Raw genomic sequence first — 25,962 nt, 5'->3', positions numbered from 1 at the left:
ACGGGGGAATTTAATTGTTTTTTTACGAGTGAAATGTCCAGCTAACTATAACATGTGTGAAACCTATGGTTTTTTAAGTGAATATATATTTTACAATGCTGATGTTACCAAGCAAGCTTATAGGTCATATAAGCTTTTATGTAATGGTATTAAATTATATATATGAATTTTGCCAGTTATGGTGATTAACGCACACAACATACGTGAGGCCCTGTGCCCAACTGGACTTGGGTCCCCAATCCCGCTGCGCACGGCAAAAGGTGATGGGCACAGGGCCTGGCCTTCGTAGATGCGCATGGTTAGAGTCATAGTCTTTGAAATCTGGCCAGACCTTTTTTTCCCTCAGATTCGTCCATCTAAAACAGAATTCACAAATCTGATGTAAGCTTCACACCCTGAAGCTTGCCTCGGGATCACAATTCAGATTTTTGATTTGATAATCCTGAACACCTAAAATGGCAGCCATGGACCGAGGTACCATAACCGGTAACGCAGTACCTGCAAGCTATTTTAGGTGTTTGGTCTACGGCTTTGAGAGCACTCCGTAGTAACAGCACACTACCTTGCACCAGAGCAGGATTTTGATTCCCCCCCCAAAAAACGAGTTCCCAAGTTAAACATGTGCTGAGTTCATCCTGCAAAGCTTACCTGACCCAGGCTTCATCATAATCGACCTAAAATTGCCACCTGGGTCTTGCAATAATTCACTTTTATTGAAATACTGTGTGTTTTTTTAGCTTTTTGCCTCAAAACATAAACGTATCTCTGCCTCCTTTAATCAAATTCTGGATTGGGGGGGGGGGGGGGGGAGGGAGGAGTAGGGGGAGGCAAGGTGGTGGAAGGCGATTTGCTTACTAAATAGTGTTGTATTTTATTTTGATTGGTTGGGTATTTATTATTGAACTGATTTGTGAGTTTAATGGGCGTGGTTTCTGATTGATATTAACTAATATTTCTTCGAAATAAAGCTTGCTACTTGCGCAATAGCCAATAGGGCTTGAGCAAGGTTTTCTCAGCAAACTGTTTCGAGTAGATCAGATACTACACTCTCAAATTAATAATCCAAAATCTCACTATTGTATGTAGATATTTCCAATAATAAGGTTTAAAAGTAATACGCATATTGTGTTTGTAATAAACACAGACCCCGTCACAGGTAACCAAGTTTATTCTGTCTTTGTCGAATTCCATAGCCTCAGTGACAGTTGAGAGGCGCTTACCTAAGAACGTTGACAACATTCCATGGGTGATAACAAAGGGAGAAAAGGAGGGGGGGGGGAAGGAAAACAAGCATTTACAATGCAACGGTCTCGGCATTGTTAAAGTTAGAGCTATTGGCATTGCTCGTGACATTATTTTTGTTTGTTTTTAAAACATTTAAAGAAACGGCATTGTTATTTACAATGTCAATAGCTTAATCACTCAAAAGCGAGATTTATTATGCGAGCATTATTTGGGAAGTTTGGCAAATCCATAATTATGAGGAAAACGCTGCAGCATCGCAAAATGCCAGTGGCCCAGACTAATATGCATGATTAGTATGTGGATTCCATGCCCATTCCATCTTTGTCCTCTCTGCTGAAACTGCTGTCTGAAGTGTCAAATTTTATTAATACTAAACAAAAATCGCACTACCGTGCCAGGGCCAGACTTGGCGTTGATAATGATTGTTTGAAAAGGGAACTTTGAAAGGATACGAACTTGACCAATTCTGGTTTCAAAATATAAGAGAACACTGTAGAGGCATGCGTCTACCGACTGTTATATATAATTTGGGATATATTTCTTAATCTGTCGAGTTGGAGTGGTGAATGTTCCATGCCACATTTTGCCATCAAAATTCATTTCGACGCAAAACTAGAACCGGAAATGAGGCAAGACGCCGAGTTGTAGCACCACAACATAAAAGGAAGTTAAGGAGGTCGAAGTACTGTTTGCCAGAGCGGAGACCATAGTCCAAGCACGGTTCATTGTGGCAGAGAAACCAGAGTTCTATAAAATAAATGTTCGTGAGGGAGGGGGTGGTTTTCGTAAAACGTGCCTGGCGCTCGGTAAAACAGCTTGAATTGTGTAACGATGACCCGCGAGCCGAGAGAGCGTGCACAAATGTTGATGTGAGAGACTGAAGACATTGAGAGTTAAAATCTGCAAGCGACAATTACTTTTATTTTCTTTGCTACATAAATGATCGAATTTAATGGAGGGCACCGAAAGACACCACCGCCTTTCTCCGAGGCACAGCAGAAATGCCTCGGAGAAAGGGAGCGTCCTTTTCGGATTCGGGGGCGTGTTTTGCTGTTGTCTCCTCCCTGAGACTTTTCGCAAAAAACACGCCCCCCGATCCGAAAAGGACGGGGCATGATTGGAGTGACGGGACCTCTTCTCCAATGGCTGGCCAGCATTTACTAGGCCAGCCAATGGAGAACAGGGTAGAAGAGGGGCGGGTTTAAGCCCCTCTTCTCCCAAGTCATTATCTCTCGTGAGCGAGACTGCGCAAGCGCAGCCATCGCTAGCCGAGACCTAAAAAGGAAATACCAATTTATGAATAACAATTACAACACATCTTCCTACCATGCAGAAAATTTAAAGAGTTCTTACAATGCATCTATGTCAGTTTATAATCTCTGTGCCATTTTGGTTTTTTACAATGAGTTCTCAAGTATCTACCATCATGTTTAGAATTCTCTGTTCCAGAGACCTTTGCTGGAGGTGTGACACCTGAGTTTAAACTACCAATGCTGTTATCCTTGGCAATTCTGTCCTGGCTCCACCTTTGACCATCATCCAGGCAAACCACATTTTTAAAACCTTGCAAATCCTCTTTCTTTCTGAAAACTTCGAAGATCCAGAAGGTGTATAGGTAGGTAACTTTACTCTTACCCAATCCCCTTCTTTCCAGTTAGTCTCTCTCTCAGATACCTTGGCATTGTACCTCTCTACATAACGTTCTTGATGGTCTTTTATTCTTTCCATCATCTCTCTGCGATTAACTTCCTCCGCATGATTACCTACCAACCATAACGGACTCAATTTAGTGCCAGGTTCCCTACCTTTAAGGGCTCGGAACGTTGTTATCTTAGTAACAGAATGAGGTGTTATCAGATATGACCAAATCATGTTATCTAATTCTTTCTTTATATCCGTACCTTTCAAACTATTCAGTTGAATACAATCCTTGATCATTCTGTTCACCCGTTCTACCAGACCATTGGCTCTGGGACAGTATAGAGCAGAATATTGGTGTTTTACAGAGAAAGTATGTAAAAACTCTTTCATTAAAGAAGACGTAAATTGTACCCCATTGTCTGTTATTAAAACTTGTGGTACACCCTCACTTCTAAATACATCCTGTAGAAATGCGATCACAGTGCTGGTAACCACACTGTCAACTGACTTGATCACAACCCATTTAGAGTGATAATCCACTAAAGTTAAGATAAACTTACCACTCAAACCTTTGACATCAATAGGACCTATGATATCAAGTGCCAGTTTATTCCAAGGAGAATTTGGTACTTCCACCGCTGATATCTTCCCTTTCTGTACATGTTTACTGTTGTCACTTTGTGCGCAACTTATGCATTGTCTAAGGTTCCTTTCTATCATTGAGTCCATACCTGGCCACCAATAATGTAACCTAATCTTATTTTTTGTTAAACTGCGGCCTAAATGTCCTTCATGTGCTAATAGCACTATTTTCTCTCGAAGATTCTCAGGGGGTACAAGTTTATTTCCCCTAAATACCTTTTCATCTTGTAAGGAAAGTTCATTTCTCACATCCCAGTAACCTCTAATGTTACTCTCCAACTTGGAGCACTCATTAGGCCACCCTTTTGTTATAAGTTCTTTTACATTTTTGAACACAGCATCATTCTCTACACTTATTTTCCACTCATCTTCTTGTATTCCCTCCGTGATGGTTGCCACCACAAATTCATCCGGTTCACAATTGTCCTCACCCTTAACCTTTAAAGGTAATCCAGATAAAAAATCTGCTGCATGATTGCTGGGTCCAGGAATGTATACAATTCTAAAATTGTACCCTTCTAATCCCAAAAACCACTTTGAAATTCTGGGAGTGGTTCTTTCAATATTTTTCACTGAAAAGACATTCGTCAAAGGTTTATGATCAGTTTTTATGACAAAAGGAATTCCCCATAGGAACACCCTAAAATGCCTCACTGCCCAAAAACATGCCAACGCTTCCCTTTCAACCACAGAGTATCTTGCCTCTGCATCTGTCAAGGATCGGGACGCAAAAGCCACGATTCTCTCTTCTCCATTAACCACTTGACTTAGTGTGGCTCCCAAACCTTTGATACTGGCATCAGTTGTGAGTATGGTTGATTTGCATGTGTCAAAATTTCCTAAAAAAGTTGCATTGATTATGCATTCTTTTAAGTCCTTAAAAGCCTTTTCACAATCTTTGTCCCATGCAAATCTCACATTCTTCCTTAACAATGCTCTTAAAGTGTAAGTAACTTCCGCAAAATTCTTTACAAATTTGGAATAATATTCCAACAAACATAAAAAAGACTTAATTTCTTCTTTGGTGGTAGGTTCTGGTGCAGATTTGATCGCATTTACCAAATTGATTTTAGGTTTGATACCCTCCTTCGAAATTACATGACCTAAGTATGTAACCGATTTCACTCCAATTTGGCATTTTTCTTTCCTTAATGTCAATCCTGCCATTCTAAATCTTTCTAATACATTTTTAAAGTTCTTGTTATGTTCTTCTTCGTTTTTCCCAAAAATAAGTAAGTCATCCTGGAAACATAATACACATTTTACTCCATCTAAAATTTTCTGCATAGCTCTTTGAAAAACTGCAGCTGCAGATGCCATGCCAAATGGCATCCTGCAAAATCTGAATGCCCCAAATGGTGTAATAAAAGATGTTAAATGTTTACTGGTGGGGTGTAATTCTATTTGGTGATATGCTGATGACAAATCAATCACGGAGAAAATTTCCGCATCCCCAATCTGACTCAGCATTTCATTAATATTGGGTAAGGGATGTCTGTCAATCCATATACTATTATTTAACTCTCAAGTCAATGCATAACCTGATAGCTTTCTTATCAGGTTTAGAGGTGATGACAATGGGTGCTACCCAATCAGCACATTCAATGGATTCTATTATATTTTGTTTCACTAATTTCTCCAATTCTAATTTTAAAGGTTCTTTCGGCAATATTGGCACATTTCTACACTTATGCGCCACTGGTTTAGCATTTTCCTTCAAAATTATCTTGTGTTGAAAATCCTTAAGACACCCAATTTTCTCAGAAAACACTTCAGGGAATTCCTTAACCAAATCCATTCCACACACTGATCTATCCACTAACAGAACAGGACATTCAGCACTGGGGTCAAGCTTGATGCCTAAATCTTTCTGATGGGCCCAACCCAGTAGGTTTGAACCACATTTAGCTACATATACCTTACCCACCGTGCTTCTTCCCTTGAACATTATCTTCATGACTGTCATCCCCACTAATGGTATAGGGTCTTTATTATACCCCACAGGCACTACATCGGGTTCCTCCAGTGTTACAGCATTTTCCTCAAACTTCGATTTGAAAGTTTCATTATTTATAAAGGTAAACGGGGAACAAGAATCTGCAAAGACTTCTACTCTTTGTCCCTCAAGTTCTATTTCACATTTGGGTAAGTCAATCACATGTACACCATTTTCCCCAACTACATCAACCTGTAAAACAAATTTACTGTTGCTTTCTTCATAGCTGCCGATAGAATTCACATTTTTCTCAGCCATATCCTTGCACATGCGTGCAAAATGCCCCTTACGGTTACATTTTCTGCACAACCCTGTTCTAGCCCAGCATCCCATATTATTAGCTAAATGTCCTGAGCTTCCACATCTGAAACATCTCATTCTGTTCTCCTGAGGCATGGTCTTCTTCTGTTGCTCATTGATACCATCATACTTTTTTTTACTGTTGATAGCACACACCTTATTAAATTCCTCGCCTACTTCTTTCACCTCCTTATCACTCTGAACTGACATTTCTTTAATGCACACAGCTGTATGCTCTATACTTTTTGCGATCTCTATAGCTTTTTTTAAATCAGGATTCCCCACTAGTAACTTCTCCTGTATCTTTTTTATTATTTGTACACCTAACCAGCTGATCCCTGATTAGAGAATCTGTTAACTCGTTGAATTCACAAGTATTAGCCATGCCTCTCAAAATGGCAATGTAGTTACTTACACTCTCATTTTTCCCTTGAGTTCTACCATAAAATGTATGCCTTTCTAGGACCACATTTATTTCATCTGCAAATTGTAATTCTAGCTTCCTAAGAGTCACAGTATACACATCCCTTTCTTCTAATTCTTCATCTCCCTCCTCTACCTCAGGTAAACTGTCAAACACTTTCCTCCCTTCCGCCCCCAAATTATGTAATAAAATATGCTGTTTACGTAATGCAGAAAAACCATTTGCACCTATAGCTATCAAATAAGTTTCAAATCCTTTTCTCCAATTCTTCCAGGTCATGCTCGGTTCCCCTGCTTCTGACAAAAACGGAGGCGGTTGACTCATACTTGCCGCTGCCATTATGAGTGTTATCGGAAAGGCTAATCAAAAAGTTGATCCTTTATAAACTCCTAGTACCCCCTGATAATTTTTTGTAAGAACAATTAAAATCCCAGGGTACAACTTTTGCCAGAACTACTATTTACTTAATGTAAAGTCCCTTAAGTCTCAATGTTTCATATAGTTCTTTGATAACACTCTGACTGAATAGTCAATGTTGTGCCATAGTTCCAGAGGTTTTGAGAAATTAAAAATCACCAAGACAGTTAGATGGCACACGTCGAATTTTATACGAGTTCCGAAACTGCCCTAAAAGCCTCCCTCCAGCAAGAGAATCCTCAAATGCTGAACCCTGCGCCTCACAAAGTCAAGCGCGGAGACCTTCACAGCTAATCCCCTGGGGCCACAAGGAGAACAATACCCTCAGCGTACTTATTTCCGCTCCTACACGAGACTCACCAGAGCCTCCTCAGAGCTGTAAGCACTCAATCCCCTGACCACCCACAGGATCGCTTCAAAACCAGGACACTTTGCCACGAAATCCGCCTACTTCAACGTGAGTGCCACTCCGTAAACTTCCTTAATCCGGATGAACGCGTCTCTTCCCTCAGGGCTCATGCGCGATGCTCAAACACCCCGGTCCGACGCTCCTCCTACCGGAACACTGCCTCCCGTGTCGATGATCCGCCTTTCTCCACACGTGATCAGCAACCTGCCTCACGTGATACAACACTCCTCCTTCTTCCTATTCCTCAGTCCGGATGCCTGACACAGCGCGATGGCAATTCTCCTGCACCTTCCGTCGAAATCTTACGTCCTAATCACTTCCTCCAATTCCGGAATTATGCTTCATGAAACCTTCCTACGCTGACTGCAGGCCACCAATGAAGGGGAAAACGACACGTTGCCCTTCCCGCAACAGCTCGTCGCCAGTGTAATAAAGACAGACCCCGTCACAGGTAACCAAGTTTATTCTGTCTTTGTCGAATTCCATAGCCTCAGTGACAGTTGAGAGGCGCTTACCTAAGAACGTTGACAACATTCCATGGGTGATAACAAAGGGAGAAAAGGAGGGGGGGGGGAAGGAAAAAAAGGAAATACCAATTAATGAATAACAATTACAACAGTGTTCTATGTACAAAGGCGGGGAAAATCCTGTTTTAGTCAGATTAATTACCTGAAAAAGAAGTTCTAGGTCTTACTTTGGATGGTAAAATGTGGAAATTAAAACTTTAAGGCTTAGGCAATAAAAATCTTGAATCCAATAACTGGAATAATTATTTACATAATATTGCCCTACTCTTCTAATTCCAGGTTCTTTTGAGGCAAATGTCACGTCAATATCTTAGTATGTTTTTATAATTGCATGTCAATCTTATCACCGTCAAAGTTTGAGCATTTTTAACTGATTGGTGCTATTTTCTACCACCATTCCTTCATCAATTGGTGCCCACTTGATATGCGACTCTGTAACTGACCTGCCGCACCTTTTCAATCTTTCTCCTTCTAGTACAGAAATAACTGGCAAACCATGTTCCCTCCAACTACTACACTTGTCCTTCTTATCATGCTACTCACTGGAGCTCCTAGCCTCTCGTGGTCTCTCAAAATTTAGGACTAACCAACATATCTACATCGACCACCAGGTGCTTGTTCTCTTAGGCGCATAAGCGTTCCAGTATGTTGCGCCACTAAATATTACTTAATCCCCTAGCCTCAACATACAAGATACATTACAGTTACTCACAAGTAACTCATCAACGACACTGCATTATTGCCTAAAATAAGATCGATGTATCCGTAACAAAACAATTTACATCGCCGACTGCTTTAATTCTCAAAACCCTCTTTCCATTTAATCATTTCAGAAAAATGATTAAACAAAAAGTCACTGTCACTTGAACATACATGCCCACTGATAATGCTACTTGCATCCACTCATTCAATTCCTGTTGCAGTGTGAGGCCAGTGAAATCCTGTTCAAACTCATGTAGAATACCACTTGCTAGCATCTCAATCTCATAGTCATTGAAAAGGTCACCCAATCCTCAGCCCCCTTCTCCTATAATCAATCTACATGACCATCAACATCCTACACTTATTACTAAAAGATAATCAAAGGAATCCCTCCTGTCGCGATAATCAACTACCTACACCCAATACATAAGAATCTGATTCATGTTAGCTAGCAAAACCTTCCACACCTTCAGTTGTATGTTTTCAATGCCTTTCGGCTGCCAACACACACCCACACACATATACCCACCCATCCACCCACCACCCCACCCCTTTTCATACCGATGGCTCTTCCTCCAAGCACTCCTATCAAAGATGTAGAAAATCCCATATTCCATGGCTATAAAAAGACGTTTCTGGTACTACTACCTCACCTTGTGATTCAGCCAAAGAGCTCTGCAGAAAATATCCTGCACTGTCAACTCCTTACTCTTTTCCGGCTCTACCACCAACCTATGTAATCTAATCTTCTCTTTTTTCTGCTTTTCTAAAATAGCCATCAATATTAACACACAATGCACACTTTCGACGATTCACCTCCACCTCTAAGCACACCACACCAAAACCACTCTCTCAGACCCAATTGTCTCCTTCTAGATCTCACCAGCAGGACCGATTGACCTACTTAGAGCAACTAATCTATCCTGTACCTCACCAGATTCCTACTCTCTAGCTTCAATACTAAATATTACAAAAAGATGGTTGATGCCCCATAATGATAAAGCGACTTACCTCACCTCCCTAAAAACAAAAAAATGAACTGTTATCCACTGCAATCTGCTACCATCCACAAACTTTACTCCCCCGAGACATCATTGAACCATTTCCAACTTTACCACCTCTGCTACTACTGATCACCTTCCTTCAATATAATTTTAGCCTCCTTAGTATCCTTGCAGCTTTCAAAACAGTCACTTGCACCATCTCTTCCATTTCATATCGCTCTCCTACCATATGTATGACAAGGACATGCACATTTTCTCATCCGCTCTACAGTTATTCACTGTCTTACAGCAATAAGATAGTGGATGACTTTCTATTCACTAATACTCAACTCCCCAAACAGAAAATATATACTTCTGTGGCACATCCTGTTCTAGACTTTCACTTTCAACTCATGGTTTATGATATGATCCCAGGCGTCTCCATTTACAAGGGGTAACATAATATGGGTTCTTTATTTCATAATAACTTTATGCTATAAGGGGTTGTATGGTTATTTGATTATACTTGGGGAGCTTCTATATATTGTTACTTTGTTTATTAGTAATAAGCATTGGTCATGTGGGACTGAACTCTCATAGCTAGTGCTGTGCCTTACAAGTGTATTATCTCCATGCCTTATTCTCATAAACATCTTGGAAAACGAGTGTGCAGTCTGTGCCCGCGTTTTTTGCTAGTTCTCTCTGTTTGCTGGTAGCTAGACAGGAGCATGGATAAGCTGGTGGAAAATGTGAAGAATGAGTATTAGACTCTTGAGCCCACTGATTAGAACAAAGGCGAAGGCTGCACTCATAGGACAGTTTCTATTTCAACACAATCGCAGGAAACAAGACAATATCATGCTAGACTGTTTTTCTAAGATTTTAAATATATTCTTTGCATTTCCTTTCTGATTTTTCACCCGTGCTAATACTCTATTTACTATTCTGCTGTACGGTAGTAGAGTGTAAATAATTAAGATTTGTGGATCCCCTATTGTTATACTCCTTCACTTTTCAGAACTAAAGTGCAATGTCCCACCTAAAGTTAAACTGCTAGGGTCTTGGGCAGGTCTTTTCATTCTCCAGATTCACACTTCTTGTGTAACAGCCCATGGATAGGTCGGTGAGAATGTATCGGTTATCTTTGCACCACAGAATTACAGGCCATCTACACAAGCTTGGGGGCCTACTCCAACTGTCAACATCTCATGTTTCTCGGATAACTGTCTCCCTCCCATTCTACTAAAAACCTAGGTCTGCCATTTAGCTCAGAAAGTGCAGGAAATATTTAGAATCTCCACCACCAGTGCTACTTAAATATGTTCTCTATGGCAATATTTTGAAAAACTACACCGATCATCATGAACAAGCTTCAACACTGCAATAGTCTATAAATAGGTCAACTATTTTACAGTGTATACTTCCTAGATAAAGCAACCAATTTCACAACCACTAACGACAGAAAAAATGTTGAAGCTAAAAGAATGCAGTAGGGACAAGAGGTGCAAACATTTCCTCTCCCGATCACTTCACCAGAACTATCAGTCTGAGTAAAGCCCACCAAGGAGCCGGACACTACTATGTATGAATATGGTATTTCTATCATGCGAACGTAGCCAAAGGGCAGTGGAGTACTGTACAATATCAAGGAATTGGATAACCTCCCCGATTCCCGGTGGATACTGTGCTCCAACAGAGTCAGGGGGAGAGCGGCCTGGTTTTTTAAAGGCTCCTCTCTGTTGGTGCAGTGGAGTTCATTCTCTTCTGCCTCCCGCTAGACTGCACTAAGGAGGATGTCATTCTCCCAGGTGATGCTCAAACTGAAGCAGGGGGTGTGATAATGTAAATGCTGAGGGGAGGAGCCGACCAGCACATGAGACTCTGTCCATGTCCAATCTCCTTTGCCCCATCACTCTAAGGAAAATTAGGAGAAATCTCTAAAATTAAAGTACACCTGACATACAAGGCTATACCTGGGATGCAGTAGGTATATAAGGCAGGGGTGAGTGCTTGCAATATTCAACACTTCGTCCATCATTTCCTTTGGTTTTTGCTTTGTTCGCCATAAGTTGGCAGGGTATGCTCAGACGTGAGTCCCTTGCTCACTTTGCCACTGGATTCAAGCAAGCCTGGCTGAAGACGGCTGAAATGCCAGAAAGCGGTCCTAGGAAGCTTGTTTCCGGTCCAGGGAAGACATGGCTTGGCAGTTCGGGCTGGACTGTTCCCATGAGGCACAGGGTCAGACTGATTTGCATATGGCCATGTCTGAACTGGGGTGGCAGAGTGTGCTAAAGAACGGTGATGGATTAAACCCAGATCAGTTGACTGGGGGTGAGTGCTTGCAATGTTCAACACTCCGTCCATCATTTCCTTTGGTTTTGCAGGAGAAGTACACCAGCATGTCTCAGTCACCGCTTTAGGAATTGCCACCCTGTGAGTGGGTATGAACACTGAGGTTTTCTTTACTGTTACCTATGTAGGTGCTACTCACACAGAGAAAAGCAGCTAACTGAGCTGTACCCCTCATAGCCCTTACCAAAGGATCTTACTACAATGTCCTTGTAAGGTGATCTAGCCATAGAGAGATAGAGTCACATCTAAATAAACAAGTGGGTTCAGTCCGTGTAAAGCACTGGCAGACTCACATCTCTTTACCATTTGCTCTAAGGGATATAGGTAAAGAGTACAAAGAAGATGAGGTTATCAGCTTGGTTCACATATAAACAAAGGAGTTGAGGCCAAGAAGAATTAAATGAGATGGGAGAAATTCATTGACAAAGTTCATAGAGATGAAAAAGAGGGAAAAACAGGTAAGAAAACAACAAGGAATGTGCCAAAGTTTTTTTTATTCATTGTACAGACACTAAAATAATAACAGAAATGGCATACAGCGATATGAAAAAAAAAAAATCTGTAAATTACGTACCAGGAAAAGTTACAGGTCAATCAATGATTAGCCAAAACTTTGCCAAACAGCCCTCTTTCTGGCTGCATGTTATTATTTCACAATGCAGAGAACCACGACTATAAAATTAATTCAAAAAAAGAAAAAAAACTATAAAGGATTAAATCACCGGACTAATACAACTGTACTGCTCCATTAGTGACAAAGAGGTAACAAATGCACACTAAAAGAGCAATCAAAGCAGCATTATAAACAAATTAACACGATACATTTTATTAACTAGAATGAATTATATAGTACAATCAAGCCAGAATCTGCATTATTTTTATAAATAAGAAATGCATTTCAGATGAAGCAACAGCTTTAGAGTAATTGGGTAATTTATGTGTGGATTTTACTAAACGATTACCTGTTCAAACAGGGCAGTGTTTGAATATAAAAGCAAACCTGGCTGGAAGCAAACACGCTGTGCTCCATTCATCGGAGCACCAAGATTTACAATTAAAAGAGAACATCATTGCTTAGTCTTGTGAACAAGTTAATTTGTGTTTCTTCTTCCCCTCAACTACCACTGCAAACGCATGCACTCTGCACACAGTGATAAGTTCCATCCACTTGGTCAACAGGTTGCCTAATATCCAAATATTTACACAATACTGCCCAATGGAGAGGGGATTCTAAGATTTCTACTAGCAGCAGAGTCATTGGGTCTATCGGTGAGGAAAAGAGATTTACACAAATCCAGCACTTTAACTGCAATGATGTGCTTGCAGCCAGTAGGGAATACTGTTATGGTAAACTGGATCTCACCACTATTTGTACACCTGAAGAAATCGGTTTACTATGGCTAATGAAGATTTGTTTTTTGTCCGGTTAACAAGATAAGACCGCTTCTCAAAAAACCTTCTCCTACCCCATCCCAGTGAGGTCTCTTCTCTGTAGTGCAAACTACATTTAATCCTCCCCATCAGAATCCACCTTGATTTCGATCTGGGGCAATGAGAAGACTGCAGTGGGTATAAATGGCATTGCGAGGAGAAAAACAAGCATTTGCAATGCAATAGGTCTCGCATTAGTTAAAGTTTGAGCTTTTGGGGTTGCAAATAATAATGCAACACCAATAGCTCTAATTTTCAGTAATGCGAGACCCAAGTATGCCACTATGGCACAAAATGCACACAAAAACAAAAGATATGTGATTACAAAGTAGGCCATAGAGACAACACATACAAAAAAATACACCATAATAGAGTATGACGCTTACGTGCACTGCATGCACAAATGCTGTTTATCACATTAAAGCCTACGCTACTGGCTTTGCCAGTGCTGGGAAGCAAGCAGTAAAAATTATTGTTTTTCTGGACAGAATGTCTGTAGTAGGTACAGAATTTGATGTATCAAACCGCATGCTGATTTCAAATCTAAAATAGCCCTTATGCAATAGAATCACTTCCTGGAAGGTGGAATGGTATATCAAATAGTCAACAACATGAGGTGAGAGGGCACACTCCTTAGGATGGAGCCAATACATATTTTATACAATTGCCAACAATATTTGCTGCAGACAGCTGTGCAGTCAAAACAGTCAAATAAATGTAGACATGTAGTACTACAGTTCATAGGTAAAATCACATTTTCTTACTATACAATAGCATTTTGTCTGTACCAAACCCTTACTAACATAACACTTTCCTTTATTTCTGACAACTGAACAGCATGTTCAGTGTTTCCCTGTTTTCAAGAAATATGTCTTATTTTATTCCAAACTACATCAAAATAAATATGAAATATTTTTAAAAACCCATAACTATTATGTCAACTATAGCCAAATGAAGCTTCCTCGGGTTCCTGTGCAATTTACAATCTAATTTGTCCTCTGCCATGTGGCTTATTTTATCAGCAGAACCTTTCTTTCCATTACATAATGGTACCATAATGCAGTTACAATTATGTATCCTCCATTCATCTAATGTCTTCCATGTGATTCCATATTAGTGTGACGCCTGCAGCTAGTGCAGGCTTATAATCCAAGAACACTTATCTTGGTGGAAGTCAAAGAGGCGTATCTGAAACTCCAGTACCCAGAATTCAAATCAATGTTGAATAGAAAAAAAAAGGCCTGGATAAGGGGGAGCGGGGTGGATAGGGAGGGGTTATATCCTCATTCCTAGGGACAGCCAAATAACACGTACGTGCCAGGATATTTGAGCTATGGATGGATACCCACAAGTAAGAACCATTTCAACTGTGGGGAAAATCAATCACATAGTGCGACTGGTTCCAATGCAGTGAGCTCACACACCTAAGGATTGTAACGCATTTATGGTGTTTGTACGTTTGTCTCTGGAATAGCAACATAGAACTACAAGTCCCAGAATGCAAAACAACGATGGTTAAAAAAGCAAGGAATGAAAATGGTGTGATCCAGGTGCAAAACGGCCAATTAGAGTTAATGCCGTGTTGACCCACATAAGCACGCGCAACCCACGGGCCTACTTAGAGCGTTACGTCCTCGCGCTCACCTCGAGCATTTGAGAACGGTTTACAAAGCGTGATTGTTTTTGTCGTGTTCTCTAGCAATGGATGTGGTGGGCTTTGATGACCAGGAGCTCCGGGAAGCTCAGCGGGAGTACCTGGATTTTCTCGATGATGATGTACAGCGCGTGTTCTTGAAGAGAAAAATTTATTTCAAGCCTTTGCTCTGCAGTGTGCCTCACTCGTGGGCTTGGAAGTGGAGGAGAGTGTCTAATGAGAGGTCGTAATGATGGTGCTGTTTTATTTGGCTCAGAACGCATCTGTCTATGCTTGTTTTGGGTTCAAAGCGTGCTGGCATCATTGAAATGATGTACTCCATTCAAATGTAGCATAGCAAAGACATCACGGGCCCTAAAACAAGCAGTCAAAATGTCCCACCTGCCCCCAATCGGCTATCAAATGAGGCCTTTTGTTTGTGTTTGAGGGGTTCACAGCGACTGGGTACCATCCGCTGCAGCAGGCTGTGACAATACTTAGCCACAGGAGGGGGCACAAAAAAAAAAATGGGAATGACCACCTGTATGCTTCTGAAGAAGTGCCTGTGCCAAAGGCAAACAGCAAACGGACTGGTTAAATAATATCTTACTAGAAGAAAAGTGAGGCAGTATTTAATTAGAAATGTTAAAATGCATGCCACATCCACGGATTGAAGAGTACTGAGGAGCAGATGTGTGGGAAAAGACATCACTGACACAAAATTTGTAGAGCATCTTCCTTAGAAAGGTTTGTTCAGTTTAGTAGGCCTTTGTCCTGATGCTGAAATTAGGAAAAATGAATCGGATATACAACAACCCCATAGTCAGTGCAGGCAAGCTATTGCTGAAACCGGTGTTTCATAATGAAAAACGCTAATTATTGTTGACACGGATGCAGAAAATATATTAAATAAGCCAAGAGCTGGCTACCATGCCAAAACTACAAAAGGAGACAACATGAATGAAAGAGCAGTCAGAAGCTGATCTTGCACAAAGTTACTTTTGTTATTTGCAGTTCTAAAGTTGCAGTCCTTCCAATACAGCACACAGAAATATGAAGCAACGTCAAGGAGCTGCATGCAAACTCCAGGTCATGGGTTCTAGAACCGAAGCCAAATAAGCATACTTTGGGTGGTAATCAAGGATTATTATTCCCAGCCACTGTAATAACAAGCCAAAAACCCGCCTCCAAATCATAGTGTCTGTTAAGCCCTTCTTAAGTGATAACAAGCTGTGCACCTTTGTTTCATTCCATTGCATTGTAATCTAGGTATTGGGCTCCAGGTAATTCCCAGACAGAATCAGTGACAGCTGATGGTCATTCAAATGAGGCCTTTGTTTTGCGCCCGCTCACTCTCTGCAGGTTTCTGATCCGAAAGGACATTTCAGTATATTTCATTGAGGGGTGTGGGGGGGGGGGGGGGTCCAATCCGGCTCAATAACAGCTGTGGACCCCCCTGCACTGGTCTTGAATGAGATTGGTGCATATGTGAAACGCAAATAATTTCGAACTTAGAATTGAAGTGTAATGGACACATTCATTGACGCCAGCTAAATTATTCTCATTGATGTAAGTAATGGAAAGTGAAGTTGCTCTGAAATATTTCCATTTAAGGAGGGGAACACGTTGATTGGTCTGTTTAGTTTTCGCTTTTATATGAATAATAAAAGAAAAGATCGTTTTTTATTAAATAAAGTACGTGGTGCTAGCGGAAGTGAATAGTCCCACACAGGAACAGTACTGTTTGAATGGACGTTTCGACTTATTTTTGGATTCAGATTGGATACTAGGACTGTACCTTCCCCTTAGTATTGATAACCAAATAATACTGTTATACAAACAATCTTTTTTTTGGTGCTATTTTTAGAAAAAACTATTTTAGGATTGATACTTGCTGATAGAAAGACGCCCAGGGAAATTCAAGTAAACTTATGGCTAGCGTACACTATTAAAATGATTAAAAACAGGCAATATCTTACACTGGCGAACTCTGGAGGGAAATGGAAGGATCGTAAAACTCATAGTCATGGAGGGTGCAGGCACTCTAGTGGGCGCTTTAGAGATGGTGGGTTCCTAAGAGAAGGGCTCATGATTTGAAAGCTTAAAAGATTCACATAGGGTGAATGCAGTTAAGAAAGAATTTGAAATGGAAGGTTTGCGAAGTGCAAAGGACAGCGTCACAGAAAAAGTCCTGGGACGTCTGACAATTGAAACGTCATGGCGTAGACACAGATGAGGAGGACGATCCTGAAATAACAGAGTCGATGGCGCTTCCTTTGACGTCTGCCTGCTGTGTGTTTAACACAAAAAAGGCCCCGGGCCGGTTTAAAAGCGCTCTGTTTGCGCAACAGGCATTGCACAACCATCCAAGGCCCGAGCATGCCTAATAAATAACTGACACGTGTGAGGCACTGAGGCCTGGGGCTCATTTTAAAAGCCCCAGAACTGAAACCATCAGGCAGACAACATGGAAGCAATTAGGCCAGCTCTCTGATCTCCTGCGCCATGGAACTGCACGGAACAGATTTTTTTTGTTCTTTTTCTCCATTACATGAGCACGGTTTCACTATTCCAGAGAAGAATACGGACTCTTCTTAAGACATACATGTTCTTGCTTCAAGTTGCATTGCGTTTGTATTAAAACGCGTGACTCGCGAATTGAACAAAACACAAACGACAGGCATTTGCACAATTTCTTCCTAAGCAAGCATAGCACAGGAATTGTAAGACTGCAGCAGGTGCGATCATTTAATTCAATTTATTACTGAATTACAGAAATGTAAAACAACAGATACCAAAATAATTTTCTAAAAATCCCCACGTTACATTTGAAATGCCATCTGCTTGTTGATCGTTTTGGAAGTGGAGACTTACATATTCTTGCAGAAGGTTGCATCAGTCAGGACATTCAGGCATACTCTCTCCTGTTGCGGACCTATCAGTGCGTGGCATGCACAGCACATCAAGGGGAAAAAGCAATCTGATAACCTGTAGGGACTGGGCAAAGAGACGCACCTACAACAATGCTCAGGAAGACGACCTTGATATCTACCGGTTGATGCCCACATTTAGGGACAATCCTGGAAAAGGTCTAGCAGCAGGGGACCTTCTAATCCAGCAACCCTACCATGGGGGTTTTCTGCTGTAATGAACAAGCATTGGCATAGCTAATAGGTCTCGCCTTTTGGACCTTATAAGTGTTTAGCCATGCAGTACATACATACAAGGAAGGACACTGAAAAAACATGTATATATGCTAAAGAAATAAAATTTTAAAAAATAAAAACATACACAGACATCTCTACTCGTAAAGACTAACAAACCTGCAGCCAAGAACACTAACTTACCACCTAAAATGCGGGGGCTTTGTTACTGCTATTTGTTATTGTTGGTTGAGCATGAAACAGCCTTCATGTCAGTCTTCAAGAAAGTTTCATATAATACCGGTCTAGGATGCCAAATTGCATCATCTTCCTGATTGCAGGCAAGTCTTCAACGCCTGGCTTGCCCCTGGCGGGAATACGTCCGCGATACTGGACAGAATAAACTCCTGAACCATCAAACCCTTGGATCTTGAAATTGGCTTGTGGTAATGCCCTTCTCTCCCCTCCACCTCAGACGAGGCAAGGGGCTCTTCTATAAAGTCCACATCCCCTAGAATACTCTAATAGACCTTAGGAAAGAAGTTAATATTCTCCACCCACTGAAAGTAATTTTTTGAACCAACAATCCCGATTCATATGTACTGTGTCTGATAACCCAGGTGACGGATGGCTGATGGAGTATAAACACAGCCTACTCTTTATAAAACATCGCAGGAACACTGGTCTGCCTTCGGTACTGGCACTCTGCCCACGTACCCCAATTCTAACATGCAGCACTTAGCTGAGTTCTTTGTGCTGCAAACATCTCTGCTTGAGCATAACAATACCGAACCACTGAGCAGTTGTGCACTTTGTTGGGAACGTGTATAATCTTAGCCAGCCATGCCCCAACTGTGCAAATCCTATACCCAACCTATAGCATCATCCTTCAACATTAGATGTCATTCCAGCCTTTACACCCACACACAGCACCATACATACATCTTACAACTACACAATCCGTTATGTGTCCCGTACACAGCCCTGCTCTACACACACTAAGCTGTGCTGCATCAATTCCCACACAAGCCTGACACTGTCCAGCCACCCCCTGCATCTATTACGCTGCACAGAGAAACACGACTGTCGATATATGTAATACCAATGCAGCAATCCTAACCACGTCATTAGAGACAGCCATGCATGCTTGGATCAACATCATGCTACTATAATGCTTTCTATAATAATGAGCCAATACCATTTCCACGTTTCACGTCTCAATCAGGACAGCTACCACCAAAAAGGTCTGGACCCCAAGAGGTTATACTGTCTCAGCTTTGTGATGTCAACAAAATGAGTAACAGAAACGATGGAGGAAAACCTATGTAAGCCTTTGGAGTCAATTCAGCCTGCACTATAAAGTCTTTGTGCGCTCCTAACTCACACATGCTTAAAACTAACACCCAGCACTGCCAGTGTGCTCCCAAGGCTTCAATTTCAGCAGTGGGTCACACAGTTCTGGAGACTACGAACAGGCTCCGGCTTCACCATAACCAGAGGGCCGGTGATCGTCAGTAAAGCAGCTCCGGATAACACAAACACATGTGCAGACACATCTGAAGTACCTGCAATAATGTGATGCTGAAGACACAGCAGCCTGTCCTGCGGTGCAGCCCAGGAGCAAGCCATGGGCTGAGCCAAGCTGAGGGCTGTCCTGCGGGCGATTAGCAGGAAGGAGTCACCTTAGAAGCCGCGAGTACCGGTACTTTAACGAGTGGAGTCTGAGAGATGTGTGGCAGGCCAACCCATCCAGCTGAGGGCCCGAGCCTCCACTGGACGATGGGTTGAGTCAGGGTGGGGCGGCAGACGACAACAACCGGACGCTTTGAAGCCTGCCACACCCACCCCACAATGCCCTGCGGCCTTTCAAAGAAGCTGTGTTATTACTAAATTATACAGCAATAACTGTGAAGAGCCACCGTCAACACAATTAGATTTATAATCCTGCGCAAATTTGAATGTGGCCCGAAAATAAATCAACCGCATAATACTTCAAAGAAACAAACCTCATGAGCGTGGCAAAAACAAGCAATGACTGGGAAGGGAAGGAAAAGAGGGATAGGCACAGGGGGAGGATGTGTCAAGCGAGGGCACGGGATGTAAACAGGATCGGGAAAGCTAAACGAGGTGGGGCAGCCATTGTGGTATTGGGCTACAATTAAAGTCCCTGAAATTGGTTAGGTGAAAAGAATGCATGTTGCAAACCTGAGCCAGCAAAGTACAAGACGGACCAGACTACGGCTTGTGTGCTCAGGGGGTCAATTTGGGGCAATATGTGCACCTGGCATTTTCCACTGTGGAAAAAGTCAGAGAATTACAGGCAGCAACAGGCGGGAGGTGGTGTAGGATGGCACACAAGCAGAGGCAAAACAAAAAGAACTGCACCAAAAGAGCATCAGTGGTTAAAAGTGAAATGATCCATGTAACTGGGTCAGTCGCTAGGGCAGAAACTAACAGCCAAAAGGCGGGAAAAAGATGTTGCAAGGGGCACTACAAAAAAACAGTTACAAGTGATGTGCGTGGCTAAGGCCCACAGAGGGAATACACCATGCCTTACAGAGAAGCGCAAGCACGCTGCCTAGGCACGACCTAAAAATAAGCATTTGGTGGGTGTCAAGTAGAGGGGAAGTCACTCAATGTGCTACCTAGATGGTACTGCACTGAAGCTGCATTACGTTTAATGAATATTGCAACTCTACCAAACGCTGCTAATTTTAGTAAGAAAACATCAGCTTTCTACACAAGAAAGAGGTTTGTAGAAGCATATTGCACTAAATTAATTCAAAACTATATTTTTAAAGCAGGCAGATGAAGAGGTATATTGAAAGGAGAACTTTTTAATTTCTATCTTATCCACAGAAACCGATCACAGCTGCTTGGGGTAGGGAACCTGTGTCCAAATGTGTGAAATAAAACAAGTTAAATGTCAAAATAGACAAATAAATTCATGGTACACTTAATTGAAAACAGGAAAAGCTTCAACAAAATCTATAGGTCTCACATCTGACACCAAGGCACAAACCTACTGGCGTTGCTTGCTTTGGTTTTGACATTGTTTATAGCAAAAACCATTGTAAAGTGGCCACCAACGCATTTGCACACATGGGCAGTGTCCTGGAATATTGCTTTATACAGCATAACAAAAATCATTCCAAGATGGCAGCCATGCTTTGGCAAGCATGACAACCAAACACATACACGTACCACCTTGGGATGTTTTTTGTTATCCTCTATAAAAAATAAACATTCTAAGATGGTCACCATGAGCTCGCACGCATGAAGGGACATCATTTGCATGTATGCCTATGGCAGATATCTTGGGATGCTTTTTGTCACGCTTTATGGAGAAAGATCACTATAGGTGTACCCTGCACGTGCACAGCAGCATTCTTGAAATGGTTTTTCATAAAGGATGGGAAAAACACTCTAAGATGGTCACTGTGTGAAGAGAACAAGGAGAGGGAAACGGGATGGAAAATAGTTCCTCATGCATTGCAAGGTAAAGGCCCGACGTTAGGAATAGAAGGATTCAGCTCATTCAAAGGAAGCACAGGGAGACTGAAATGCTCTTCGGGGAAGAACTCGTACAAGAACAGGGAAGAAAGCCATCGAATCAGGAAGAGGGGAACTGGGACAGACCAGAACGCAGTCGAATCACGAGCAAGGGGCCGACCCAAAGCCCAATCCAAGTATACCTCATACAATTGGTCTGTTCCCAACAGACAGCTAAAAAGCTACTTATAGGCAAGACCTAAAAATATCGGATTTCTGTAAAGCTGTGGATATCATGTAGTGCTGCAAGGCACACTTTTCCAGGCTGAAATCACACCCAGTAGTTTGCCTTTTCCAAAGACATTCTGGGATCTTGCATCAACCTGACCAAAGCGGACAGGCACATTTGTGGGCTCACTTGATCAGATCATAACATGGGCAAGTAGCCCAGATTTTGAGGCAGAAAAGTCTCTTTCTATCTGATAATAAACTTTACCATCGTTGCTGTTAATCCACACACGAAAAAACTGAATAAGAAATGGTGTTTCCAGAGCCATGTATTAATATATTAAAAACACGAGGCTCTATATTGTGGGCCTCTTGTCCCGTTTCCACGATGGCAAAATACGTGCCTTGTGAAGTTGCCAATTAATCCTTGGAACCAGGAATGATGTAAAAGCAAAGCACAGCAACCTTAATATCACTACACGGAAGCAGCGGGTCACTTCTTGATTAATGCAACATAGGATGAAAATGAAAAGCTACACTTCTCGCTTTATTATGGCATAACAGGCATATGGATGTTACGGTTTGTCTAACAAAGTTACAACTGGGCACTATGAAAAAGATTTCATGTTTTTTCTAACTCGCGTGAAATGTTCTAATCTACACCCGTCGCGAGGTTGGGTAATTGTTTCCAGACAGTTCTCGGTTCATAAAGGCTGCACAGAGCAACCACATGTGGGCGACATCAAAGGCGGCCGAGCGGACTTAGCAGCGTCAGCTGAAAAGGCTTTCACATGTTGGAGCCAAAGGTCGCGGATATATCTAAACCTCAGCCGTGAGCGATCGGCATCAGAACAAAGCCAGCTCTACAGCACACAATGAATCTGCTTAGTCACGTAGTGGTACCATCCACCCTCCCTCCACCACCACTCGCACTCCCTCAGCCCTTGCCTCTCCTCTACTAGCACAGAGAGCAGCATGCCATCCACTCAAATCCCCTCCTGTGAACCCATTTTCTTTAGTTGTTTTAATTAATGCTCATTAGCCCGTTGGACATAGTTTACCATGAATATGTTTAAGAAAAGAGGAGAAAAGTAAGATACGTTTTTGATTGTATACGTTTCTAAAATCCACATGGCTGGGTAATACCGACTTACACACATTGTGTCATTTAACCTCGTGATATTTAAGGCCCACTTGAGGTATGGAAATCAGCTTTCTCACAGTTAACAGCTTGTAGAAGAGAAGGTACGAGTCCGCAGCCATAGTTAAGCCCTTCACTTTGCAGACACCTCCAGGAAGGGCTGTGAACGCACCTCATGAGTCAAGGTGCCCGTTTTCCTTTTGTGGCACATCGGAAGCTTGACAGGGTGGCTGATTACTTCCTCTACCGTTTTCCCCTGGCGGAGTTTTTGGTTGGGAACCTAAGGGCCTCATCTAAGAGCAGGTACAGTGCCTCCTTGGTCTTCTAAACTCCTTTCCCAACACTGCAGATACAATTTCCTGAACTTCTAAACGAGCCTGTTAAGGTATGTCCCACTACACAGATCTGAGACCCAAAGTCCTTCCAGCTGTGTTTCCTTGTGGATCACCCAGTTCAGAAATTTAACTAGAACTCTCATTGTGACCTCTGTGTCAATACAATCAAGCTCCGAAGAATCAACCTACAGCTCCTCTTTACAAATTCTGCTCTTTGGAGTTAACCCTATTTGTTAGGAAATTGATCTTCACTTCCACCATGGTCAGCACACCTGCTTCATCACTAGCTTTAGCATGGAGGTCTGTATTTAGCGAGTTGAAGAATCCCATTTCTAATCGCTCAACCTTGGTCTGTTCTATCTCCTCCACACTGATCACACCTCGGGGAAGAGCTCTCTCGGGATGGAGGAACATGGCTTAAAGAACAAGTCCAACCCAACACTCTTTTTACTGCACTTTTTGGACATTATGCACTATCCATAGTCACCCAGCAGCTGTGTAGAAAGATAGGATGATGATGATCTCCAACTCAGGATATCAGAATTCCTACGAAAGCTGGAAGGCCATCATGGAGCAGAGGTTTTCTCTCTTCACTCCCAAATCCTTCATGAGGTTAGAGTCATCAGGCGCGATGTCACACAGCTGTCAGCCCAATTCCATCTTCCCTCATTCCCACTGGTGAGCAGCCCGTCTTACAGAGATCAGAAACCGTCACTGCAGCTCTAATAACGCTGCAATCTCCACAACTCATCCCCACATCATCTACTCAGCCTCCGTCCCTCGCACTTGGCAATGCCAACTTCAAGCGACACACGTCAGGCTGCTGCCAAGAATCCTCATTTGAATGCGTGAGGGAGAGCTGACACATATTTTATTCAAAACTACTGACAGATTTGATGCAGTTCAGAACACATCAATGTCAAACAAGATTGAGCTAGGAAGGGAGTGCAGTCTGTCCCCTCTGCGCACCTTGTAGCTGATGGGGAAGAGGCGAGTCAAGCAGCAGAGCAGCCACCTCCCCTGCATGAATGAGGGAACTGCATAAACCACGTGGTGAGAAACCACGAGTATCATAGAAAATAATTTAGTATTTCTGGACTGGCATCTTAGAAATCAAAATAGTCCTTTCTGACTTCAGATTTACTGCTTCAGTGAGGAGCCTGCACCCATATGGCGAGACAGAAAAGAAGTGCAAACTGCAACCCAGTTCAGACATAGACATCTTGAATTAGACCAACAGAGCAAATAAATGCTACCTTTAGCGCAAGGAGATTTTAAAAAGAGAACAAAATGCCATAGAGATCAATTCCTGATCGAGCGCCAGAAGTTAAAAATGCACAAAGAAATGTGTAAGGACTCAGAGGCTGGTTGTGTAGGTAATAGGATGGTTTGGTTACATCGAATGAGAAGCCGCAAGTCACGCAAGAAGCTAACTAGCAATTTTACCTTGTGATAGACTGCAACTGCAGATTATAATTTCACCAAAACAGATGATAAACATGTCTTAAATGAATGGCAACAATTACATAGTCCCTGAACAACTTAAACTGTCTCTCTATCAGGTACCTGGGGTTCCTGCTAATCCAGCCTTTGCTCCTGCCAGAGTCAGCAAGCCTCCTTCTTTCAGATGTTTTGTGGCCAGGTGACTGGAGATTGCCGACGTCCATACACTCTGTTTCCACATCAGGTCACAGTTCTTGTAAAAGGCTGTCAATAAATACATCATGTATTAGAAAGTGCCCACATTTTAACAATGCAAAACTCTTTCTTGGGTTCTGCAACAGTACAACATAATGAAGCAAAAAGAGAACTTCCATGCATAGGTTTGGAGCTCTTCTTTGTACACTAAAGACACACAGACATTATATTCGATTATATTGCGATGAACGCTAACTGTGACACACTGCGCACAAGCTCCCTATTTTGCCTACTTATAGATGCATACAGAGTTTTCAAATTGGCAGCTTTCCTCTTCTGGGGACATTTTATTGATCTTGCAGCTAGATTGAGGCACTGAGTCGAAAAAAGCTAATCACAGAGCATTAAAAATATTTCTATCTTTATCAGTCACCTTTAAAGCATCACAAGGCATTGAAGTGGTGTAAATTATATGGCAGATCAAAGAAGTTCCTGACACCCCCTGCAAAATTGCTCACCAAGATCGTACCAACCAAACCTAAAATAAAGTCAGTTTTTTAGTCCGCTTTACCTTTCATAACTAGACAACAAAAACCTAGAGAATATAGTTGCCATAATATTTAGATCGAACAGTCTCATTGCAATTCACGTAAACACACAGGGACCAGGTGCTAGAAGAGAGAGTTACATCATCATGAGATCTGCAGGTTTTAATAGCCCAGGTTGGTCATGTCAACACTTACTTTACCACTGAGCCCTGCCAGGTTTAGTTTTCCCTTACCAGCACATTTAGGTTAGATGAGGGTATGAAAAAGGGAGACAAGCCAGACAACTCAATCAGGTCTTATTGTCAAACCGAGGACACATAGTAACCACCTGGTTGAAACCTCTCTCACTCTTCCCAAATTAATCTGCTCCAACCACATTCATCTCAGGTCCAACCACATCTGTGCCAGCCAACTGTAACTCACAGATAATACAGTTACACCACCACAAACACTTTAACGCATCTCATTCAACCCAAACATCCGTTTTTTAACACCTATTCTCAGATGCTACAGCTCTAACACAATTACCGGAGCAACCCCAATCATCAGAACCAGTGGGGGAGTGGAATGGGAGATAGTGAAAGTGAGAGAGTGTGAGAGAGTGAGAGTGAAGATGCTGCCATGTGTGACAGCGCGCAGCCATTCTTTGCCGATCCAGAGCATGACTGCACTGCTGAAGGGTTCCATACTGCTGGCGCACGAAGCAAAGAACTGTGCTTTGGTGGCCCCCCCGGG

General features: G+C 42.1%; 1 protein-coding gene across 1 annotated transcript in view; it reads right to left on the bottom strand.

Moving 5' to 3' along the window:
* QDPR (quinoid dihydropteridine reductase) overlaps positions 1 to 25,962 on the bottom strand; it is a 67,135-nt gene that overhangs the window by 24,718 nt on the left and 16,455 nt on the right. Inside the window, exon 4 of the mRNA XM_085642375.1 lies at positions 24,608 to 24,748. Coding sequence (XP_085498501.1) covers positions 24,608 to 24,748 — 141 coding nt within the window. The remainder of the gene's footprint in view (positions 1 to 24,607; positions 24,749 to 25,962) is intronic.

This window comes from Triturus cristatus, chromosome 2_2, assembly GCF_964204655.1.
Source record: "Triturus cristatus chromosome 2_2, aTriCri1.1, whole genome shotgun sequence".
In the NCBI taxonomy this organism is placed as follows: Eukaryota; Metazoa; Chordata; class Amphibia; order Caudata; family Salamandridae; genus Triturus; species Triturus cristatus.
The sequence above is the reverse complement of the archived record's forward strand: the minus strand, read 5'-3'. Positions and strand labels throughout refer to the sequence as shown.